Source organism: Nansenia antarctica (genome assembly GCF_963989245.1).
Source record: "Nansenia antarctica genome assembly, chromosome: 18".
NCBI lineage: Eukaryota > Metazoa > Chordata > Actinopteri > Argentiniformes > Microstomatidae > Nansenia > Nansenia antarctica.
This window is the reverse complement of record NC_137691.1, coordinates 1002096-1019595: the sequence shown is the minus strand read 5'-3', so window position 1 is coordinate 1019595 and position 17500 is coordinate 1002096. Positions and strand designations below refer to the sequence as shown.

The 17500-nt window shown below is 49.8% G+C and overlaps 1 protein-coding gene across 2 annotated transcripts in view; it reads right to left on the bottom strand.

Moving 5' to 3' along the window:
• pdzrn3b (PDZ domain containing RING finger 3b) overlaps positions 1-17500 on the bottom strand; it is a gene marked incomplete at both ends in the record, with an annotated part of 65744 nt that overhangs the window by 9724 nt on the left and 38520 nt on the right. Inside the window, one exon of one of the 2 annotated variants that reach the window (XM_080548437.1) lies at positions 15412-15480. The exons of the other annotated variant lie outside the window; for it this stretch is intronic. Coding sequence (XP_080404563.1) covers positions 15412-15480 — 69 coding nt within the window. Of the gene's footprint in view, positions 1-15411; positions 15481-17500 lie in introns of those variants that run through there. 2 annotated transcript variants of the gene reach the window in all.

Below are 17500 nucleotides of genomic sequence, written 5' to 3'. Positions count from 1 at the left end.
TAACATCTATACTATATATATCATCATACAATAAAACAACATGAACCCTGATATCACCGTACAGTAAAAACATCCATGTGATGAGTGTGTCTGTGGCTCTCCACACAAACACAAGGTCATATTCCCGTCAGTCAGGTTTATTACGGCGGCAGGCTGTTTTACAGGGTCACGGCCCGGCTAAGCAGAAGAGACCTTAATTAGAACGACCCTCTTTAATTAATCAAGGCCGTTAGACCGAGCTGCAGCGTGGCTTAGCCTCATTTAGCTAAGTAATTTCTCAGCAGTGATGAAAAATCTCCCTCTCTCCCTCCCTCACGGACCCCCCCCCACCCCCACTCCCCCCCCAGCCACAGATAATGTGTGCCTGTCTCCCCCCTCCCCCAACCCCCACTCCCCCCCAGCCACAGATATTGTGTAGTTGCACCCCCCCTTGCACACTACGTTAACCTGGGTAGTTTAATCTAGGCCATGCTGCAGTGTGCCACAGAGAAGAGAAGAGGCTAATTAACTCTGGATGAGCCAATGAAACTCATCCTCTCTCTAATCCTCTCTCTCTCTCTCTCTCATCCTCTCATCCTCTCTCTCTCTCATCCTCTCATCCCCTCATCCTCTCTCTCTCTCTCTCATCCTCTCTCTGTCTCTCTCTCTCATCCTCTCATCCTCTCTCTCTCTCTCTCATCCTCTCTCTCATCCTCTCTCTCTCTCATCCTCTCTCTCATCCTCTCTCATCCCTCTCAACCCCCGGTATGGACAGAACGTGTCTCTGGATCTCATGGAGACTCACAGTTAAACGTGTTCTGTGTTCAGGATCATAATTATAATACGTACGTTTTAGTGTATACAGCGTCTTTGAGCCCCGGAAAAGCTCTATATAAATACAATGAATTATTATTATTATGATATAGTCCCAGTGGGAAGCTAAGCGTTGTTAGCGCCATGCTAACCTACTGAGCCACAGAGCAGAAGACCACGATCAGAACATGTGAATACTGCAGTAGACACACACGCTCTCACACACACACACACACACACACACACACACACACACACACACACACAAACACACACACACACACACACACACACACACACACACACAGAGCCTCCTTGCTGATCAGAGGGTCCACAGAGCAGCAGTATTTGGAGGTTGTTGGTGTCTTAGTGTCTTAGTGTGTGTGTGTGTGTGTGTGTGTGTGTGTGTGTGTGTCTCTGTCTGTGTCTGTGTGTGTGTGTGTGTGTGTGGTTCCTGGACGTGAGAACAGCTCTGAGCTCTGGTAGCATGGAGCCTGAGGCTGTTCTCATCTCAGAGGCTCACCCTGCTCACACACACACAAACACACACACACACACACACGCAGACACGCACGCGCACACACAATACTACTGCTCCTAAAGACACTCCCACATTCTCACTCACACGCACACACACTCACAGTCACATACGCACGCACACAGAAACAGAAACACACACACACACACACTCACATACGCACGCACACACGCACGCTCTCTCACACAAGCGCACACACTCACTCTCTCTCACACACACACACACACACACACACACACACACACTCACACACACCACACACACTCACACACACACCCTCTCCCTCCCCCCCCCTCCCACACACACACACACACACACACACACACACTCACACACACCATACCCCCTCCCACACACAAACCCACACACACCCACACACACACACACACACACACACACACACACACACACACACACAGGAGAGGATGAATGTTGTGATGCAGAGCAGAGCAGGATGATGGTGTTTCCTCTGGCCATGTCGGCTCATTCTCATTCACAGCAGAAGTTCCCAGAGCTGAGCAGGGATGTTACAACAGTACAACACTACAACACTACTACACTACCACAGACCCACAGTACAACACTACAACAGACCCACAGACCCAATACCACAGTACCAGGACCGCTACCACACTACAACACTACAACAGACCCACAGTACAACACTACAACACTACAACACTACAACACTACCACAGACCCAATACCACAGTACCAGGACCGCTACCACACTACAACACTACCAGCAGGGCAGACAGACCGTGTTCCCAGGGGTAAACCGGGTCGGTCTTTGTGTCCTGATGAATTCATAGATCCGTTCTGTTGGGTTTGGATTTAGACTTTACAAGTCTGTTTTGTGTGAGAATTTGCCAATTTGGCCAAAACATGTGTTCCATTCTCTCATCACAGAGCAGCGAGCAGTGTGTGTGCGTGTGTGTGTGTGTGTGTACGTGTGTGTGCACGTGTGTGTGTGCACGTGTGTGTGTGTGTGTGTACGTGTGTGTGTGTACGTGTGTGTGTGTACGTGTGTGTGTGCGTGCGTACGTGTGTGCGTACGTGTGTGTGTGCGCGCGTGTGTGTGCGTGCGTGTGTGTCTGTGCGTGTGTGTGTGTGTGTGTGTGTGTGCGTGCGGAGGGAGGGAGGGTGGGGGGGAGGGAGGGAGGGAGGGAGGGGGTGAGGAACACTGTGCACTCCAACTTTGAAGAGGTTGTGTTAGCGCCACTAACAAGCAGAGAAGATTAATGCTAAGGCTAACTCTAACGCTAATGCTAATCCGCCTGCAGGATAATTGGATCATCTCAGACGGGTTCAACTTCCACATTTCCACCGTCGCAAACTTGGCAAAAAAAGAAGTAATATAATAGCTTCCACCGTTTACAATTTGCATTAAATAATTGGACATTATTGAGCAGATGGAATGAGAGGGACAATGTCAGGGGAGTGAGAGAGGGACGTTAGACAGAGAGAGAGGCACAAAGTCACACGAGGACAAGCGAGGAGAATGAGGCTCTGAATGAGAAGCGTTTGTGCAGAGAATATAAAAAAAACAAAGAGTCAAGAGCAACTTCCACTCTCTCTCTCTCCTTCACACTCTCTCTCTTCCACTCTCTCTCTTCCACTCTCTCTCTCCTCCACTCTCTCTCTCTTCCACTCTCTCTCTCTCTTCCACTCTCTCTCTCTCTTCCACTCTCTCTCTCTCTCCCACACTCTCTCTCTTCCACTCTCTCTCTCTCTCTCCCACACTCTCTCTCTCCTCCACTCTCTCTCTCTTCCACTCTCTCTCTCCCACTCTCTCTCTCTCTCTCTTCCACTCTCTCTCTTCCACTCTCTCTCTCTTCCACACTCTCTCTCTCTTCCACACTCCTCTAACAGGAGTGTGTGTGTGTGTGTGTGTGTGTGTGTGTCTCTAACAGGAGTGTGTGTGTGTGAGTGCGTCTCTAACAGGAGTGTGTGTGTGTGTGTGTGTGTGTGTGTTCTCAGACAGGCCTGGTTGCCCAGGACTCCCCCCCTCCCTCCCTGGGGGCAGCGGTCCAGAGACAAAGCCCTGGAGGACAGGACCCTCCTGAAGGGGGGGGGGGGGGCGTTCTGCCTCAGCTCCTCCACGGGGGGGGTCCCCTCCCAGGCAGGAAGGGGGTCCCCCAGCCCCCCCGGCCCCCCATTCACCACCCTCACCTCTGACACGCTGCAGCCTAGCGTAGCGCGCTAAGAAAGCTACACAGCTACGCTCCGCTCGCTAACACAATACGCCCCGCTGGCTAACCCTGTCCTAGCCAACCACGTCCCCTCTCGCTCTCCACCTTCACAGAGTCACTGAAACGGAAAATAGCTGAACATTCAGTCAACAACAATACTCACTAAAACAGCAACGAACATGAGTGTTATGGCTTTTTATCAGTCTAAATCTACATAGCCTACTACCACTCTTAATGGTTAGCAGCAGCCTGAGATTAGCATAATAATGAAATGTCAAAATGTCAAAACACAGAGTGTGAACGTGGTGTTGTGTTGACACAAAGCAGGAGGGATGAGTGACACGTAGAGATGACTTAGTCAACCTTTCACCCCCCCTGAGTGAAGGGCTGGGGTGAGGTGGGGGTGAGGGTGAGGGTGAGGGTCTGGTGAAGCTGTTTAATGACAGGAGGGCAGTGCGCCTGTCTTAGAGGAATAGTCATGAGGAGGGGGGGGGGGGGTCATCTGCTTGGTGTGTGTGTGAGGGTCGAGCTACTGGGGGGTTTGGGGGGTTTAATTCAGCCTTGTCGTTGTTATTCAGAACTCGTTTTCTTTAATTAAGACCTCAGATCGTTGGATCAGAGAGACATTCCCCCCCCCCTCTTAAAGCAACATAGATGAGCATTTCAGTTATGTTGCTATAAGAGAGGGAAGAAACAAATTCTGTCTGAAATCTCTTTAGTCTTTATATGTGTCTGGTGAGGTGGAAGATGATTCAGACGATAGATCTGATTTAGTATCCCAGCAATGGTCATTATGGCCACATCAGAGAGCCTTTGATGAAGATGTCTGTGTCTCTGTCTGTCTGTCTCTGTCTGTCTGTCTGTGTCTGTCTGTCTGTCTCTGTCTGTCTGTCTGTCTGTCTGTGTCTCTGTCTGTCTGTCTGTGTCTCTGTCTCTGTGTGTCTGTCTGTCTGTCTGTCTGTCTGTGTCTGTGTCTCTGTGTGTATGTGTGTGTGTGTGTATGTAGGTGTGTGTATGTAGGTGTGTGTGTGTGTGTATGTGTATGTAGGTAGGTGTGTGTGTGTATGTGTGTGTGTGTAGGTGTGTGTGTGTGTGTGTATGTGTGTGTGTGTAGGTGTGTGTATGTGTGTGTGTGTAGGTGTGTGTATGTGTCTGTGTCTGTGTCTGTGTCTGTGTCTGTGTGTGTGTGTGTGTGTGTGTGTGTGTAGTTAGGAGCAGCAGAGTGTTGCCAGCCTCTTTCTCACCCCTGCAGATCAGCCAGATTGAGACCTCAGTGTGAAGGCAGCAGGTGTGTAGGTGTGTGTGTGTGTGTGTGTGTGTGTGTGTGTGTGTGTATGCCAGAGAGGCGTGGGGTTAGGAGGACAGTTACTTTCACCAAAGCTGCAGCTGGGATCTAAAGGTGAACTGAACACATAACTGGAACAAACCACGAACATTGCATGTGTGAATATACAACAGTTAGTTCCGACCAAGTAATTTGATTGGACGAGAGGCATTCCATGAGTGCTGATATACAGTATAACAGCACTGGGACTTTTAACTATATGTATCGCCGCACAGATGTTCTAGTAAATGACCGTTAATTAGACTACATGTTTGTGTTCACGTTACTAGGCAACCGTCCACCTACGACCGAATCACAGCCGTGCTGATATTCAGTATAACACACTCCCTCTCGTGTGATATTGCTTAAATATACATGGATACTGATATATTTTCTCTTTTTCTGACCATTCTCTGTTGCCCCTAGAGATGTGTTGTGCGGGAAAATCCCAGTAGATCAGCACCTTCTGAAACACTCAAACCAGCCCGTCTGGCACCAACACCCACGCCACGTTCAAAGTCACTTAAATCACCTTTCTGTCCCATTCTGGTGCTGGTTTGAACTTCAGCAGATCGTCTTGACCAAGTCTACTCTACATACCTAAATGCATTGAGTTGCTGCTACATGATTGGCTGATTAGATATTTGATATATACAGAATCCAGCATTTGGGCTTTAGTCTTACAAGATCACATGTAGTTTGTCTGACAATCCCATCCTAAAGAAAGTAACATCATTAAAGAGTGAATGATCATTTCTTTGCCTTTGGAAAACGCAGTGAGGTGACTGAAGTGGGAACAAGGAACAAGGAACAACAAGGTGCTGTTCAGCTGTGGGCCGGAAAAACCCAACTCGTGTCTCTGGACAGCCATTCAGAACCATTCAGAACCATTCAGAACCATTCAGAACCATTCAGAACCGTTCAGAACCATTCAGAACCGTTCAGAACCATTCAGAACCATTCAGAACCATTCAGAACCATCCAGAACCATTCAGAACCATTCAGAACCGTTCAGAACCATTCAGAACCGTTCAGAACCATTCAGAACCATTCAGAACCGTTCAGAACCGTTCAGAACCATGCACTGTAGCTTCATTCTCCTCCACAAGTCTTTTTTTTTCTCTGGTCCGATACACTTCTTAAGCAAATTCTTCAAAGTGAAGTGTGCGTTGTAGGGACAGAGCAGGGCTGCTAGCAGGAGCTTACTGCTCAGGCCTGGAGGGCTGGAGAGGAGAGTGTGTGTGTGTGTGTGTGTGTGTGTGTGTGTGTGTGAGTGTGTGTGTGTGTGAGGCTTACTGCTCAGGCCTGGAGGGCTGGAGAGGAGAGTGTGTATGTGTGTGTGTGTGTGTGTGTGTGTGTGTGTGTGTGTGTGAGGCTTACTGCTCAGGCCTGGAGCGTTGGAGAGGCAGAGGCAGCGTCTGAATGAGGGTCACTTTAGTTCAGAACCAGCTAATCCTTCTTTTATTTCACTTTTAACAGTTCTCACAAAAAAGCAGTACGACTCTGGAAGCTTGGTAATAGCCTATCTGTGTGTGTGTGTGTGTGTAGGTGTGTGTGTGTCCGTGTCTGTGTCTGTGTCTGTGTGTGTGTGTGTGTAAGCGTGTGAGTGTGTGAGTGTGTGAGTGTGTGAGTGTGTGAGTGTGTGTGTGTGTGAGTGTGTGTGTATGTGTGTCTGTCTATGTGTGTGTGTGTGAGTGTGTGTGTCTGTCTGAGTGTGTGTGTGAGTGTGTGCGTGTGTGTGTGTGTTTCTTTTGACCGGCTGTGGTGGTGAGCAGAGAACACACAGCCCTCTTTATGTGCAGCAGCATGCAGGGCCGTCTGAGGATTACAGAACAAATAGCAAAAGAAACTATAATGCCGCTAATAAGAACGGCGGCCGGCTGAAAAAGACACTGCTGTTTACTTTCCTCTAATCTGATTAAAGCACGGGACATTCTGTTATCCACGGCTAGATCAATACAATCCCTCTCGCCAGCCCTTCCTCCGGGCGTTCCTGCTGCCTTCCCCGGCGCTAATGAGCTCGACAAGGTGCTAATCAAAGAGAAAGCCTTTTCCCACACTAACAAGTCAATTCTCAAATCCCAGTTGAACCAGTTGGGTTGCTGCTACCGAGATGCTACTTCTTTACTTTATTTCGTTAGTTAGAGGACCAAATTAACCAGCCCACCGCCGTCTTCTCACGCTGGCCAGGAGGGCAGGCTCTGTAGAAGAGAGACAGAGCCTGTTTGTTGGACACACACGCACACTACTGCCTTCAGAGCGCAGACACCATGTTTGGTGTCTCACTCCTCTCAGCCCTCACCCACCTGGACACCTTTTGAGGAGCTCCTATGTGAGGAGGCTGTTCATAGACTACAGTTCAGTATTAAACACCACAGTCCCCTCCTGACTCGACAGCCAGCTCAGGGACCTGGGCATCGACCCCAGCCTACGCAACTGGATCCTGGACTTCCTGTCAGACCGTAAACAAGTGGTGAAGATGGGCTCTAAGACCTCCGCCCCTCTGACCATCAGCACAGGAGCCCCCCAGGGCTGTGTCCTGAGCCCCCTCCTCTACTCCTCAACACAGGAGCCCCCCAGGGCTGTGTCCTGAGCCCCCTCCTCTACTCCTCAACACAGGGGCCCCCCAAGGCTGTGTCCTGAGCCCCCTCCTCTACTCCTCAGCAAAGGAGCCCCCCAGGGCTGTGTCCTGAGCCCCCTCCTCTACTCCTCAACACAGGAGCCCCCCAGGGCTGTGTCCTGAGCCCCCTCCTCTACTCCTCAACACAGGAGCCCCCCAGGGCTGTGTCCTGAGCCCCCTCCTCTACTCCTCAACACAGGAGCCCCCCAGGGCCGGGTCCTGAGCCCCCTCCTCTACTCCTCAACACAGGAGCCCCCCAAGGCCGTGTCCTGAGCCCCCTCCTCTACTCCCTGTACACCCACGACGGCTAAAGAAGTTCGCCTTAGTGCCTAAGATCCTAGGGGCCTTCTTCAGAGGTACAACAGAGAGCATCACTGTCTAGTATGGGAACTGCACTGCCCAAAACCGCAAAGCGCTGCAAAGGGTAGTGCGGCCAGCTGAGAAGATCAGCGGAAGTGAGCTTCCCTCCATCCAGGACACCTACAAGTACCGGTGTGTCAGAAAGGCCTTCAGGATTATTAGGCTAGCAGCCCTAGACACCCAGCTAGCAGCCCCAGACACCCAGCTAGCTAGGAATGATACAGGAATGATACAGGAATGATACAGGAATGATACAGGAATGACCCTGGAATGACCCTGGCGGCCTCATCCCCTCAGGGTGATCCTAGCACTGAGTCCCAGGTGGCACGCCTAGGTCACAGGTCACAGGTCACAGTGAAACCCACCCAGGGCACCATGTCAACCCTTAACGCCGGCCTCCGAACGCAGGCAGAGTCTCTGGGTGGCTGGCAGCTCTGGGCCGCTGCTCTTTACAACAACCTAACGAGGAATATAATCACTCTATCACCCTCATTATAACAGACAGATTACACATCCTGGTGCTCGACTCTCCTGGTGCTTTAATAAGCGCTGCCACCCCTCTGTGGAGATGTGTTATTCATGACGGAGACACACACGGGGGACAGAGTACATGTGTACACAAACCACTCTTAATAATGATCCTATCACTATCCAATGGATTAGCAGGCACTGCCTTTGGGGCATACGGGCCCAAATAAAATGGTTTTTAATTTGCATTTTAATGAATATACTCTATTATTCTCTATTCCACCGAGACACACTCTGTTGACTTAAACAGAAACTGGTTACTTTATGCATTAATACAACCAAATGTAGGTTGAAGAGACAATAAAAATATCTATCCCATAACTAAGACAATACAAATATCTATTCCATAGCCGGAAAATGTGACACGTTATAGTCTTTTGGTCCTCATATCGGCAACCAATCAAAATGTTCAGACTTTTCTTTAGAAACACGGAACTACGTTTCAACGTTGTTGAGAATCACACAAACACGAACACAACAAACTCGCTAGTCGAGCCAAAAAACTGCAACAACACAATGGATTGGGTGAGTAATCCCCACTGCTACCTAGTTAACTAGAACACTACTTTACATTGTTACCTAGTTAACTAGAACACTACTTTAAATTGTTACCTAGTTAACTAGAACACTACTTTACATTGTTACCTAGTTAACTAGAACACTACTTTACATTGTTACCTAGTTAACTACAACACTACTTTACATTGTAAACAGGCTCACAGAACAAGCTGTGTTAGTTGACTAGCGATGTGTCTGGGAACGCGGCCTACTGGGTCAGTCCCATCTGTGGCGGCCCGTCCTCTCTCAGAGCCACAGCTGTGACCCTCATATGGGTCCAGATCACCGTGTTGTTCTATTTCAGTAGAAGGCTCTGGCTTTGGTGGCTAATGTACTAATTTAATTGGGGTAACCTCGACTGACCTCTAGTACTGCTGTCTGCTGGGCTGAGAGACCGTCGCATGTGAAGGCTGAATGGAGAGTGATTACTTAATAACCTCCCCGTGAACGTAAACATGACTGACCTTCGACCTTTCAACCTCTCAACCTCTTTCAGATTTAGAAAAAAAGGTTTCTGTTTTGTTTTCCACGTGTTAAGGTTACCTAACGGGTATTATGTTTATAAATGATGGACGTTAATCTCTTCGAGAGAAGCGGTCTTCTCTAATTTTCTCTGAGCGTGTTGCGTTGCTCATTTGAGAGTGTGTGTTCGTTGTGTCTGTGCCCTGACTGTGCCCCCTCCCTGCGTCTGAGCGGTTTGACAGAGTACACCCAGCTCCTGTGAGGAGCCCCCCCCTCTGCGGATGCTAGCCACCTGTCCCCCGCGGATGCTAGCCACCTGCTCCAGTGTCTAACAGATGTGGAGGCTCGCCGGGGTGAACCTGCCTGTTATTGAACACACAGCGCCGGCCTCCTCCAGGCCTCCCCTCGCGCAAGCTGCTTTGTGTCTCTCCCCTGCCTCTGTCAGGCCTCATTAGGAGGCGCGGAGGGGGGGCGGAGGAGGAGGGCGGGAGGGAGGGAGGGAGGGGGGGAGGAGGAGGGAGGGAGGAGAGGGCGGGAGGGCTCTTGTTTCTGCCGATCCTTCTGTCACGTCTGTCTAATGACAGCGCTGCTGTCAGGCGGGGTCAGGGACACGTCGTCCGACATCCCATCCTCATCTCTTCTTCTTCTTCTGTCCGACCAGAAAGACGTCAAAGACACTTCAATGTCGTTTGATTGGTCGCAGGACCAGTTAGATTTATTTGATGAATATCAGACTATCTTGAGGAGATAAATCTAGCCAAAGGCGATGGAACGAATCAGTAAAAAATGTGAATAGTGAACACCTACACCAGTATGTCTCTCTGAATAAACCAAGACAGGACTCTCTACTGTAACGAGCACCTGAAAGATCACGTTCACGTCCAGGCGACAGGGACAAGCCCCACGGAGCCCAGGCTGGAGCACCAGAGCTTCGACAGGCCGGCTTGTGTCGAAGCTCCAATTAAGCCCCGGGTCTTAGCGAGACGCAGACAGGCGCCACAGCCATTACAGGCCACTTCTGGAGAGATTAGCAGCCTCCTGACTGTCAGACAGAGTTTAGCAGGGCTCCCTACCTCCGCTGGGCTGACAAAAGCAGCCGAGCTTGGCAGGCATCTCTGCGTGGCGTCTTACCTTTTCATCTTTGAAGAGAGGGAGCACGGGGTTCACCGCAGTCTGCAGGGTCACGTTTACACGAGGGGGACCGTCGTCACAAACCAACGAATCTACGGCTCTAATGATCTTCACTGAGGGAGAAAACTGCTTTCTACTGCGTCCAAGGCACTGCCTTTGACTTCTGACTAATACCTTGTTCAGCAGAGTGGCTTATAAACGGGGTTTCTTTACTGTGAACCGTTTGGCCCTTACGGGAAGTTTGTTGTTTTGGAGTATACTTGAGGATTTCAGAGAAGCAGATGGCCTTCTTAATAAATCCCCGACACATTATGTTAAGCCTTTTTCTGTGAGGGTTCGGCTGACTCGGCTGGATTTCATAAGAGACGGAGACCGAGGATGGCCAGGAGGCAGAAACGCCGGCTGAATCACAATAGACTGTTAAAACCCAAACACAGAACAACAAGCATGGTGACCTCTCCACCAGGTAAACTGTCACCATGGTGACCTCTCCACCAGGTAAACTGTCACCATGGTGACCTCTTCACTGGCCAAAGGGAAACTCTGAACATCGTCTTGCGGCCATGGTTATAAAAAGCCCCATGTCACACACTCTTCATCATCCTCTCTAACAAATGGTTAGTTGGACTGACTTACAGTATATAGCGCCTTATTCCAAAGCGCTTTACAACGGCCTCTCATTCACCCATTCACACACACATTCACACACCAATGGTGGCAAGCTACCATGCAAAGCGCCGGCCGGCCCCGCTCGCTGGGAGCAATTTGAGGTTCAGTGTCTTGCCCAAGGATATCTCAACATGTGGCCAGCCGGGGTTCGAACCACCGATCTGCCAACTCTTGCGATCATTAGACGCCGGCTCTACCTCCTGAGACAGCCTCTACCTCCTGAGCCACAACCGTCCCCAGAGCCCCTGTAATGGCAGGTTCTCTCTCCATCGGCTAAACATCCAGTCACCCAGCCTGGATGGGTGGACAGAGCCCAGCTTCATCTGTCCCAGAGACAGGAGGGCTGTTTTATTGAGCGAGGCTTAATCACATCGCCCATGTTTGTTTTGGCAACGTCACATTAAGATAACGCTTAATCTCTGATCCAACAACAGAGAGCTCTCCCTCTGGAACCGACCCAAGGATAACAATAAACATCGCTCTCGTTTTTATCCTTCAAGATGCATCGATACAAACAGACGCACTGTAATAGATGTAACAGATGTACTGTATCGTTGTGAAGCGCACGTGAGTGATGGTCTGAGCGATCCGGTTAGCTAGCTGAGCGGCTAAACATCTGAGGCTGGGCTGACTGATGAACAAGGTTAGGATGTTGGACAGAGCGGCTGGCTGTGTCTGCTGTGCATCAGCCTTGTCAGGTGGGCTGTCAGATGGGATAATTGGCATCGCAGAGGAAACCAGTTGAAGGATGGACAGGCAACAACGTCTTTTAATCACTGGATTCTCTCCTCAGTAGCAGTGTGATTCTGGGTGGAAGACATACAGAACATAACTCGTCTTCCTGGTGTCTGCAGTTCTTTTAGAACCTCTTCAGATAGTAGCAGTCAAGTCTAAGCGCTGCTACTGGGTACGGCAACACCACAGGGACGAAACACACGCAGACCTGCAGTACACCACATCTCCAAAGGGTGCTCCGCAACAACTAATACTGGCTAGGGCTACTCAACCACAGCGAACCACAGCCAACTCTAACTGTTACACCAGAAGACAAGCAGTAGGATTCCACCGGCTAACAGCCTGACTAGCTAACAGACTGACTACTGACTAGCTAACAGACTGACCACCTAACAGCCTGTCCAGAAACAACCTGCCAATCAACCCTGAGTGACAGGCAGAATGACAGACTCCCCGTGGCGGAGGAGCAAGCAAGACAAAGGCTCTCAGTGCCCTCCTCCAGAACCCTCATCTTGCTGTCACTTTTGGGGGTGGGGGGGTATGTGTGTGGGGGGGAGGGGTGTAATAGAGAATAAATGAAATAGAGAAGAAGGGGGGGGGGGGGGGGGGGTTGCGGGGGTGGGGGGCTTTCTGGCTCTAACATCAGCTATTTAATTCACTAACCTCAGAATCCATTTCACCTCACAAAAACATCCCCCCCCCCCCCCCCCGCCCCCCCTTTAAGAGGCAGAGAGCAGAGACGTGGTCTAAACCTTTTAGTCATTTTGCAGCAGGCCTAGCGTGATCAAAGCAGCTCTATTTACAGACACAATACTGAGGACTCCTCTGTCATCATCTCTCACTAATGGCCCCGAGCAGCATATGGGGGTACAGCTTTTTTGGGGGGGGGTAATAATGATGGCAGATACACACACACACACACACACACACACACACACAGAGAGAGAACCTCATTAGGTTCGTTTATAGCAGACGCCGTCCACACACACACACACACACACACACACACACACACACACACACACACACACACACACACACACACACAGCACCTTGTTTGGGAAATGGGGATGGATGCAATCTGGTGACAGAGAGAGATGAAAAGTGGAGGGAGAAAACTGGGATGGGATGGGGATCTCTCTCTCTCTCTCTTCGTTTTCCACCAAGCTGAAACAAAGTCAGTCAGAGCCGTGTTGTAGCTACTCTGAGCTCAGCCTGGTCTGTCTGCTGTCTGTCAACACTCAGTGTTGTTCTCGTTAACCCGCCCCAGAGCTGTTGCATAAATGCTTTATGATTAATAAACTATAACCGGGGGTAGGCTTACATCGCCGCTGTGCGTGACAGAGAGACGCGTCTGAAGAACATACAGACTGGCTGGATGAGTCTGATGTACGGGTTAGGGTTAGCCCCCCCTGCTGGCCACAACACAAACGAACACCTAGTTTGCACATCAGTGCTCAACATTGTCACATCTCCTTTCCTCTCTCCCCTAAGTCATTAAAGTGTAGCCAAGTCTACAGCCTCTCTCCTCCCTGCAGGGATAGCTAGATGGTTGTAGCTAGATGGTTGTAGCAGGTTGGAGGAGACAGAGGAGCTCCTGAGAGGTTCATCTGAGGACAGATGGATCAGGCTGCAGGTCTGGTATGAGGTCTGGCAGAAGACTTATGGAGCCAGATGGTTCCTCACTCTGCTGCTTCTGGTATGTTAGCTTCTGGTGTGTTAACTTCTGGTATGTTAGCTTCTGGACCCCCCATAACCTTCATCACCCCTCCATCACCCCTCCATCTCCTCTCCTCTCCATTCCCCCTCCATCTCCTCTCCATCCCCCCTCCATCACCCCTCCATCACCTCCATCACCCTCCACTGCAGCTCTCCAGCCCTCTTTGACCCACGCAACCCAGAGTTCACACAGCTGGTCCGCCAGCTAGCCAGCAACAACTCAACTCAACTCAACTCAACTCAACTCCTACCCTGCCTGCTCTTACCCTGCCAACTCCTACCCTACCAGTCACTCAGTCTGTTCCAGCTACAGACTACAGGACACAGCAGCAGGACTCCTCTAAGACACCTAACCCTAACCCTCCTCTAAGACACCTAACCCTCCTCTAAGACACCTAACCCTCCTCTAAGACACCTAACCCTCCTCTAAGACACCTCACCCTCCTCTAAGACACCTAACCCTCCTCTAAGACACCTCACCCTCCTCTAAGACACCTAACCCTCCTCTAAGACACCTAACCCTCACCCTCCTCTAAGACACCTAACCCTCCTCTAAGACACCTAACCCTCACCCTCCTCTAAGACACCTAACCCTCCTCTAAGACACCTAACCCTCCTCTAAGACACCTAACCCTCCTCTAAGACACCTAACCCTCCTCTAAGACACCTAACCCTCCTCTAAGACACCTAACCCTCACCCTCCTCTAAGACACCTAACCCTCACCCTCCTCTAAGACACCTAACCCTCACCCTCCTCTAAGACACCTAACCCTCACCCTCCTCTAAGACACCTAACCCTCACCCTCCTCTAAGACACCTAACCCTCCTCTAAGACACCTAACCCTCCTCTAAGACACCTAACCCTCCTCTAAGACACCTAACCCTCCTCTAAGACACCTAACCCTCCTCTAAGACACCTAACCCTCACCCTCCTCTAAGACACCTAACCCTCACCCTCCTCTAAGACACCTAACCCTCACCCTCCTCTAAGACACCTAACCCTCCTCTAAGACACCTAACCCTCCTCTGAGACACCTAACCCTCACCCTCCTCTAAGACACCTAACCCTCCTCTAAGACACCTAACCCTCCTCTAAGACACCTAACCCTCACCCTCCTCTAAGACACCTAACCCTCACCCTCCTCTAAGACACCTAACCCTCACCCTCCTCTAAGACACCTAACCCTCCTCTAAGACACCTAACCCTCCTCTAAGACACCTAACCCTCCTCTAAGACACCTAACCCTCCTCTAAGACAACCCTCGTCTGCAGACAGACAACAAACACCACAACCACCTGAGACAGAGACTGTCACCAGAGACCCAAAATAAACAAGTACTCATGAAAGATGTATGCCCAATGTTTTGTATCTTTGCATCCAATACATTTCCAGAAAACATTTCCAGTAAGTATTCATGCTTTTCACTAACACAGTTAGTAGGTAACAAATCTATATTTTTATATCCCTCAAATATTGCCTGAACTATTGACCTATCCTATCCCTCATACAGATTCAGCACTTTCAGCAAGTTTAGTTCAGTAGCTGACAGACTCCATACAGTAGTTTAGTTCAGTAGCTGACAGACTTCGTACAGTAGTTTAGTTCAGTAGATTAGTTACCTGACAGACTTCGTACAGTAGTTTAGTAGTAGTTAGTTACCTGACAGACTTCGTACAGTAGTTCAGTAGTTTAGTTCAGTAGTTTAGTTCAGTAGCTGACAGACTTCGTACACTAGTTCAGTAGTTTAGTTCAGTACCTAAGGTAAGGGTTAGGGTTAGTTACCTGGCAGACTTCGTACAGCAGCTTGTACTGCTCTTCAGGCTTCTGCAGGGTACACAGGCTGCATCCCATGGTGGAGAAATATCAACATCCAGACTTCAGGAGGAGAGAGGAGGATATATGTTCTCTCTCTCCCTCTCCCTCTCCCTCCCTCTCTCTCTCCCTCTCTCTCCCTCTGGACAGGCTCACATGGAGCTGGGTCGTCTCTCTCTCCCCCCCGCACACTGGTCAAAGCTATGGCTTTATCTGACAGGACTTACATGAAGGCTGCCCAGTCCTGAGAGAGTGTGTGTGTGTGTGTGTGTGTGTGTGTGGCTGTGTGTGTGGCTGTGTGTGTGGTGTGTGTGTGTGTGTGTGTGTGTGTGTGTGTGTCTCTGTGTCTCTGAGTTGGAGTGTGCCTGTTCTGCTCTCAGTGCGTCTTTCTCTCCCTAACTCCCTCTCTCTCTCTGCTCTCTCCCCCTCTCTCTCTGAGTCTCTCTCTCTCCCTCTCTCTCTGCTCTCTCCCTCTCTCCCCCTCTCTCTCTCTCTCTGCTCTCTCCCCCTCTCTCTCTCTCTGCTCTCTCCCCCTCTCTCTCCTGCTCTGCTCTCAGCCTGACGAGGCCACCGCTCAGCCCTATATACTCCCCCTCATGACTATTAAGCACCCTGCTCATTGAATATTCATGAGGGGGGAGGGGCCTGCCTAACAAGGATGGAGTGAGTTTAAAAAAAAAAAGAGGGGAGGAAAGGAGGGGAGGGGGGAAAATAACTGCAGACTACGCCAGATGAAGTCTCATTAATTACTGTGGTTGCGTCTGTTATGCAGAGGGACAAAGTGAGCGACATGGAGGCTGTTTCTGTTTCACTGTCAACAAACAAACTTGACTTCTCCCTCGAGGCCCGGGGAGCCCGTCAGCGTATGAATCATTCAGTCACAGAACAATAAACCCACCGGTCCCTCTGGCACACAAACACACAGACACACAGACACGAAGACACACAGACACACAGACACACAGACACACAGACACGCAGACAGACACACAGACACACAGACACACAGACACACAGACACACAGACCCGTTGTCGGATGAGGTGTGTTTTTGTCTTTTTCGTGACATTAGAATTATAAGGTTCTATCTCCATTTTTGTCAAAATTGAGTTTTTTACATAATCTGATCCATTAGGTGTTTATTAATGCCTGTGTGGTGTTATTTTTAAAATGTTGACATTTTTGAGTTAGTAATTCATAAAATACAAAGGTTCCATCTCACAAAACATAATGGAATGTAAAAACTTTGACGCTCAATATCTCTGAACTACCCTAGACGGAGATAGAACCTTATCATTCTAAGCTCACGACTTGTTAGAATGTTAGAAGGTTATGCAAAGAAATGTTTACAATACTACCTAGTCTAGCACATAGCATACTGTATATTACATAGTTAGTACCTGTCACTCACTACCATTCTTGTTCTATTTATGTCATGTCCTTATATCACTATTATTTGCACCTCTGTGTTGGATGCTAAACTGCATTTGGTTAATACGTGTGTGCAATGACAATAAAGTTGAATCTAATCTGATCTAAAATGCTGTGTGGGGTTGGCATCACACAAAGGAGGCGTAGAGACGATCGTCTGACAGTTGAATGAAAAAGCTAAAAAGCCGTGACCTCCGTCATACAACAACAGCGACAAAGAGCGTTATGTTTCTATGTCTGCCTAACGGCACGGCTAACAGGCTAACAAACAAACAAACAAAGCAACAAGCTAACAGGCTAACAGGCTAACAGCCCAACAAACAAAGCAACAGGTCAACAGGCTAACAAGCCAACAAACAAACAAACAAACAAACAGGCTAAATATGTGTAACATGTCCAGCGGAGCGTCTGATGTGCAGTGACAGGCCATTCTCTGGGTCCTCGCCGGGTCCCCTGGTCTGGTCTGAGGCTGCCCTCCCCAGTGCCTGAGCTGACAAAGAGGAGGACGCCCCACCGCGTCAGCCTTGGCGCCCCTCTGGTGCCATGCAGTCGACCAGACCGTAATACCAATTACCGCCAGCGGGCGGACGCAGGGTGCAGGGTGGCCCTAGTTATCACAGCAGAGGGAC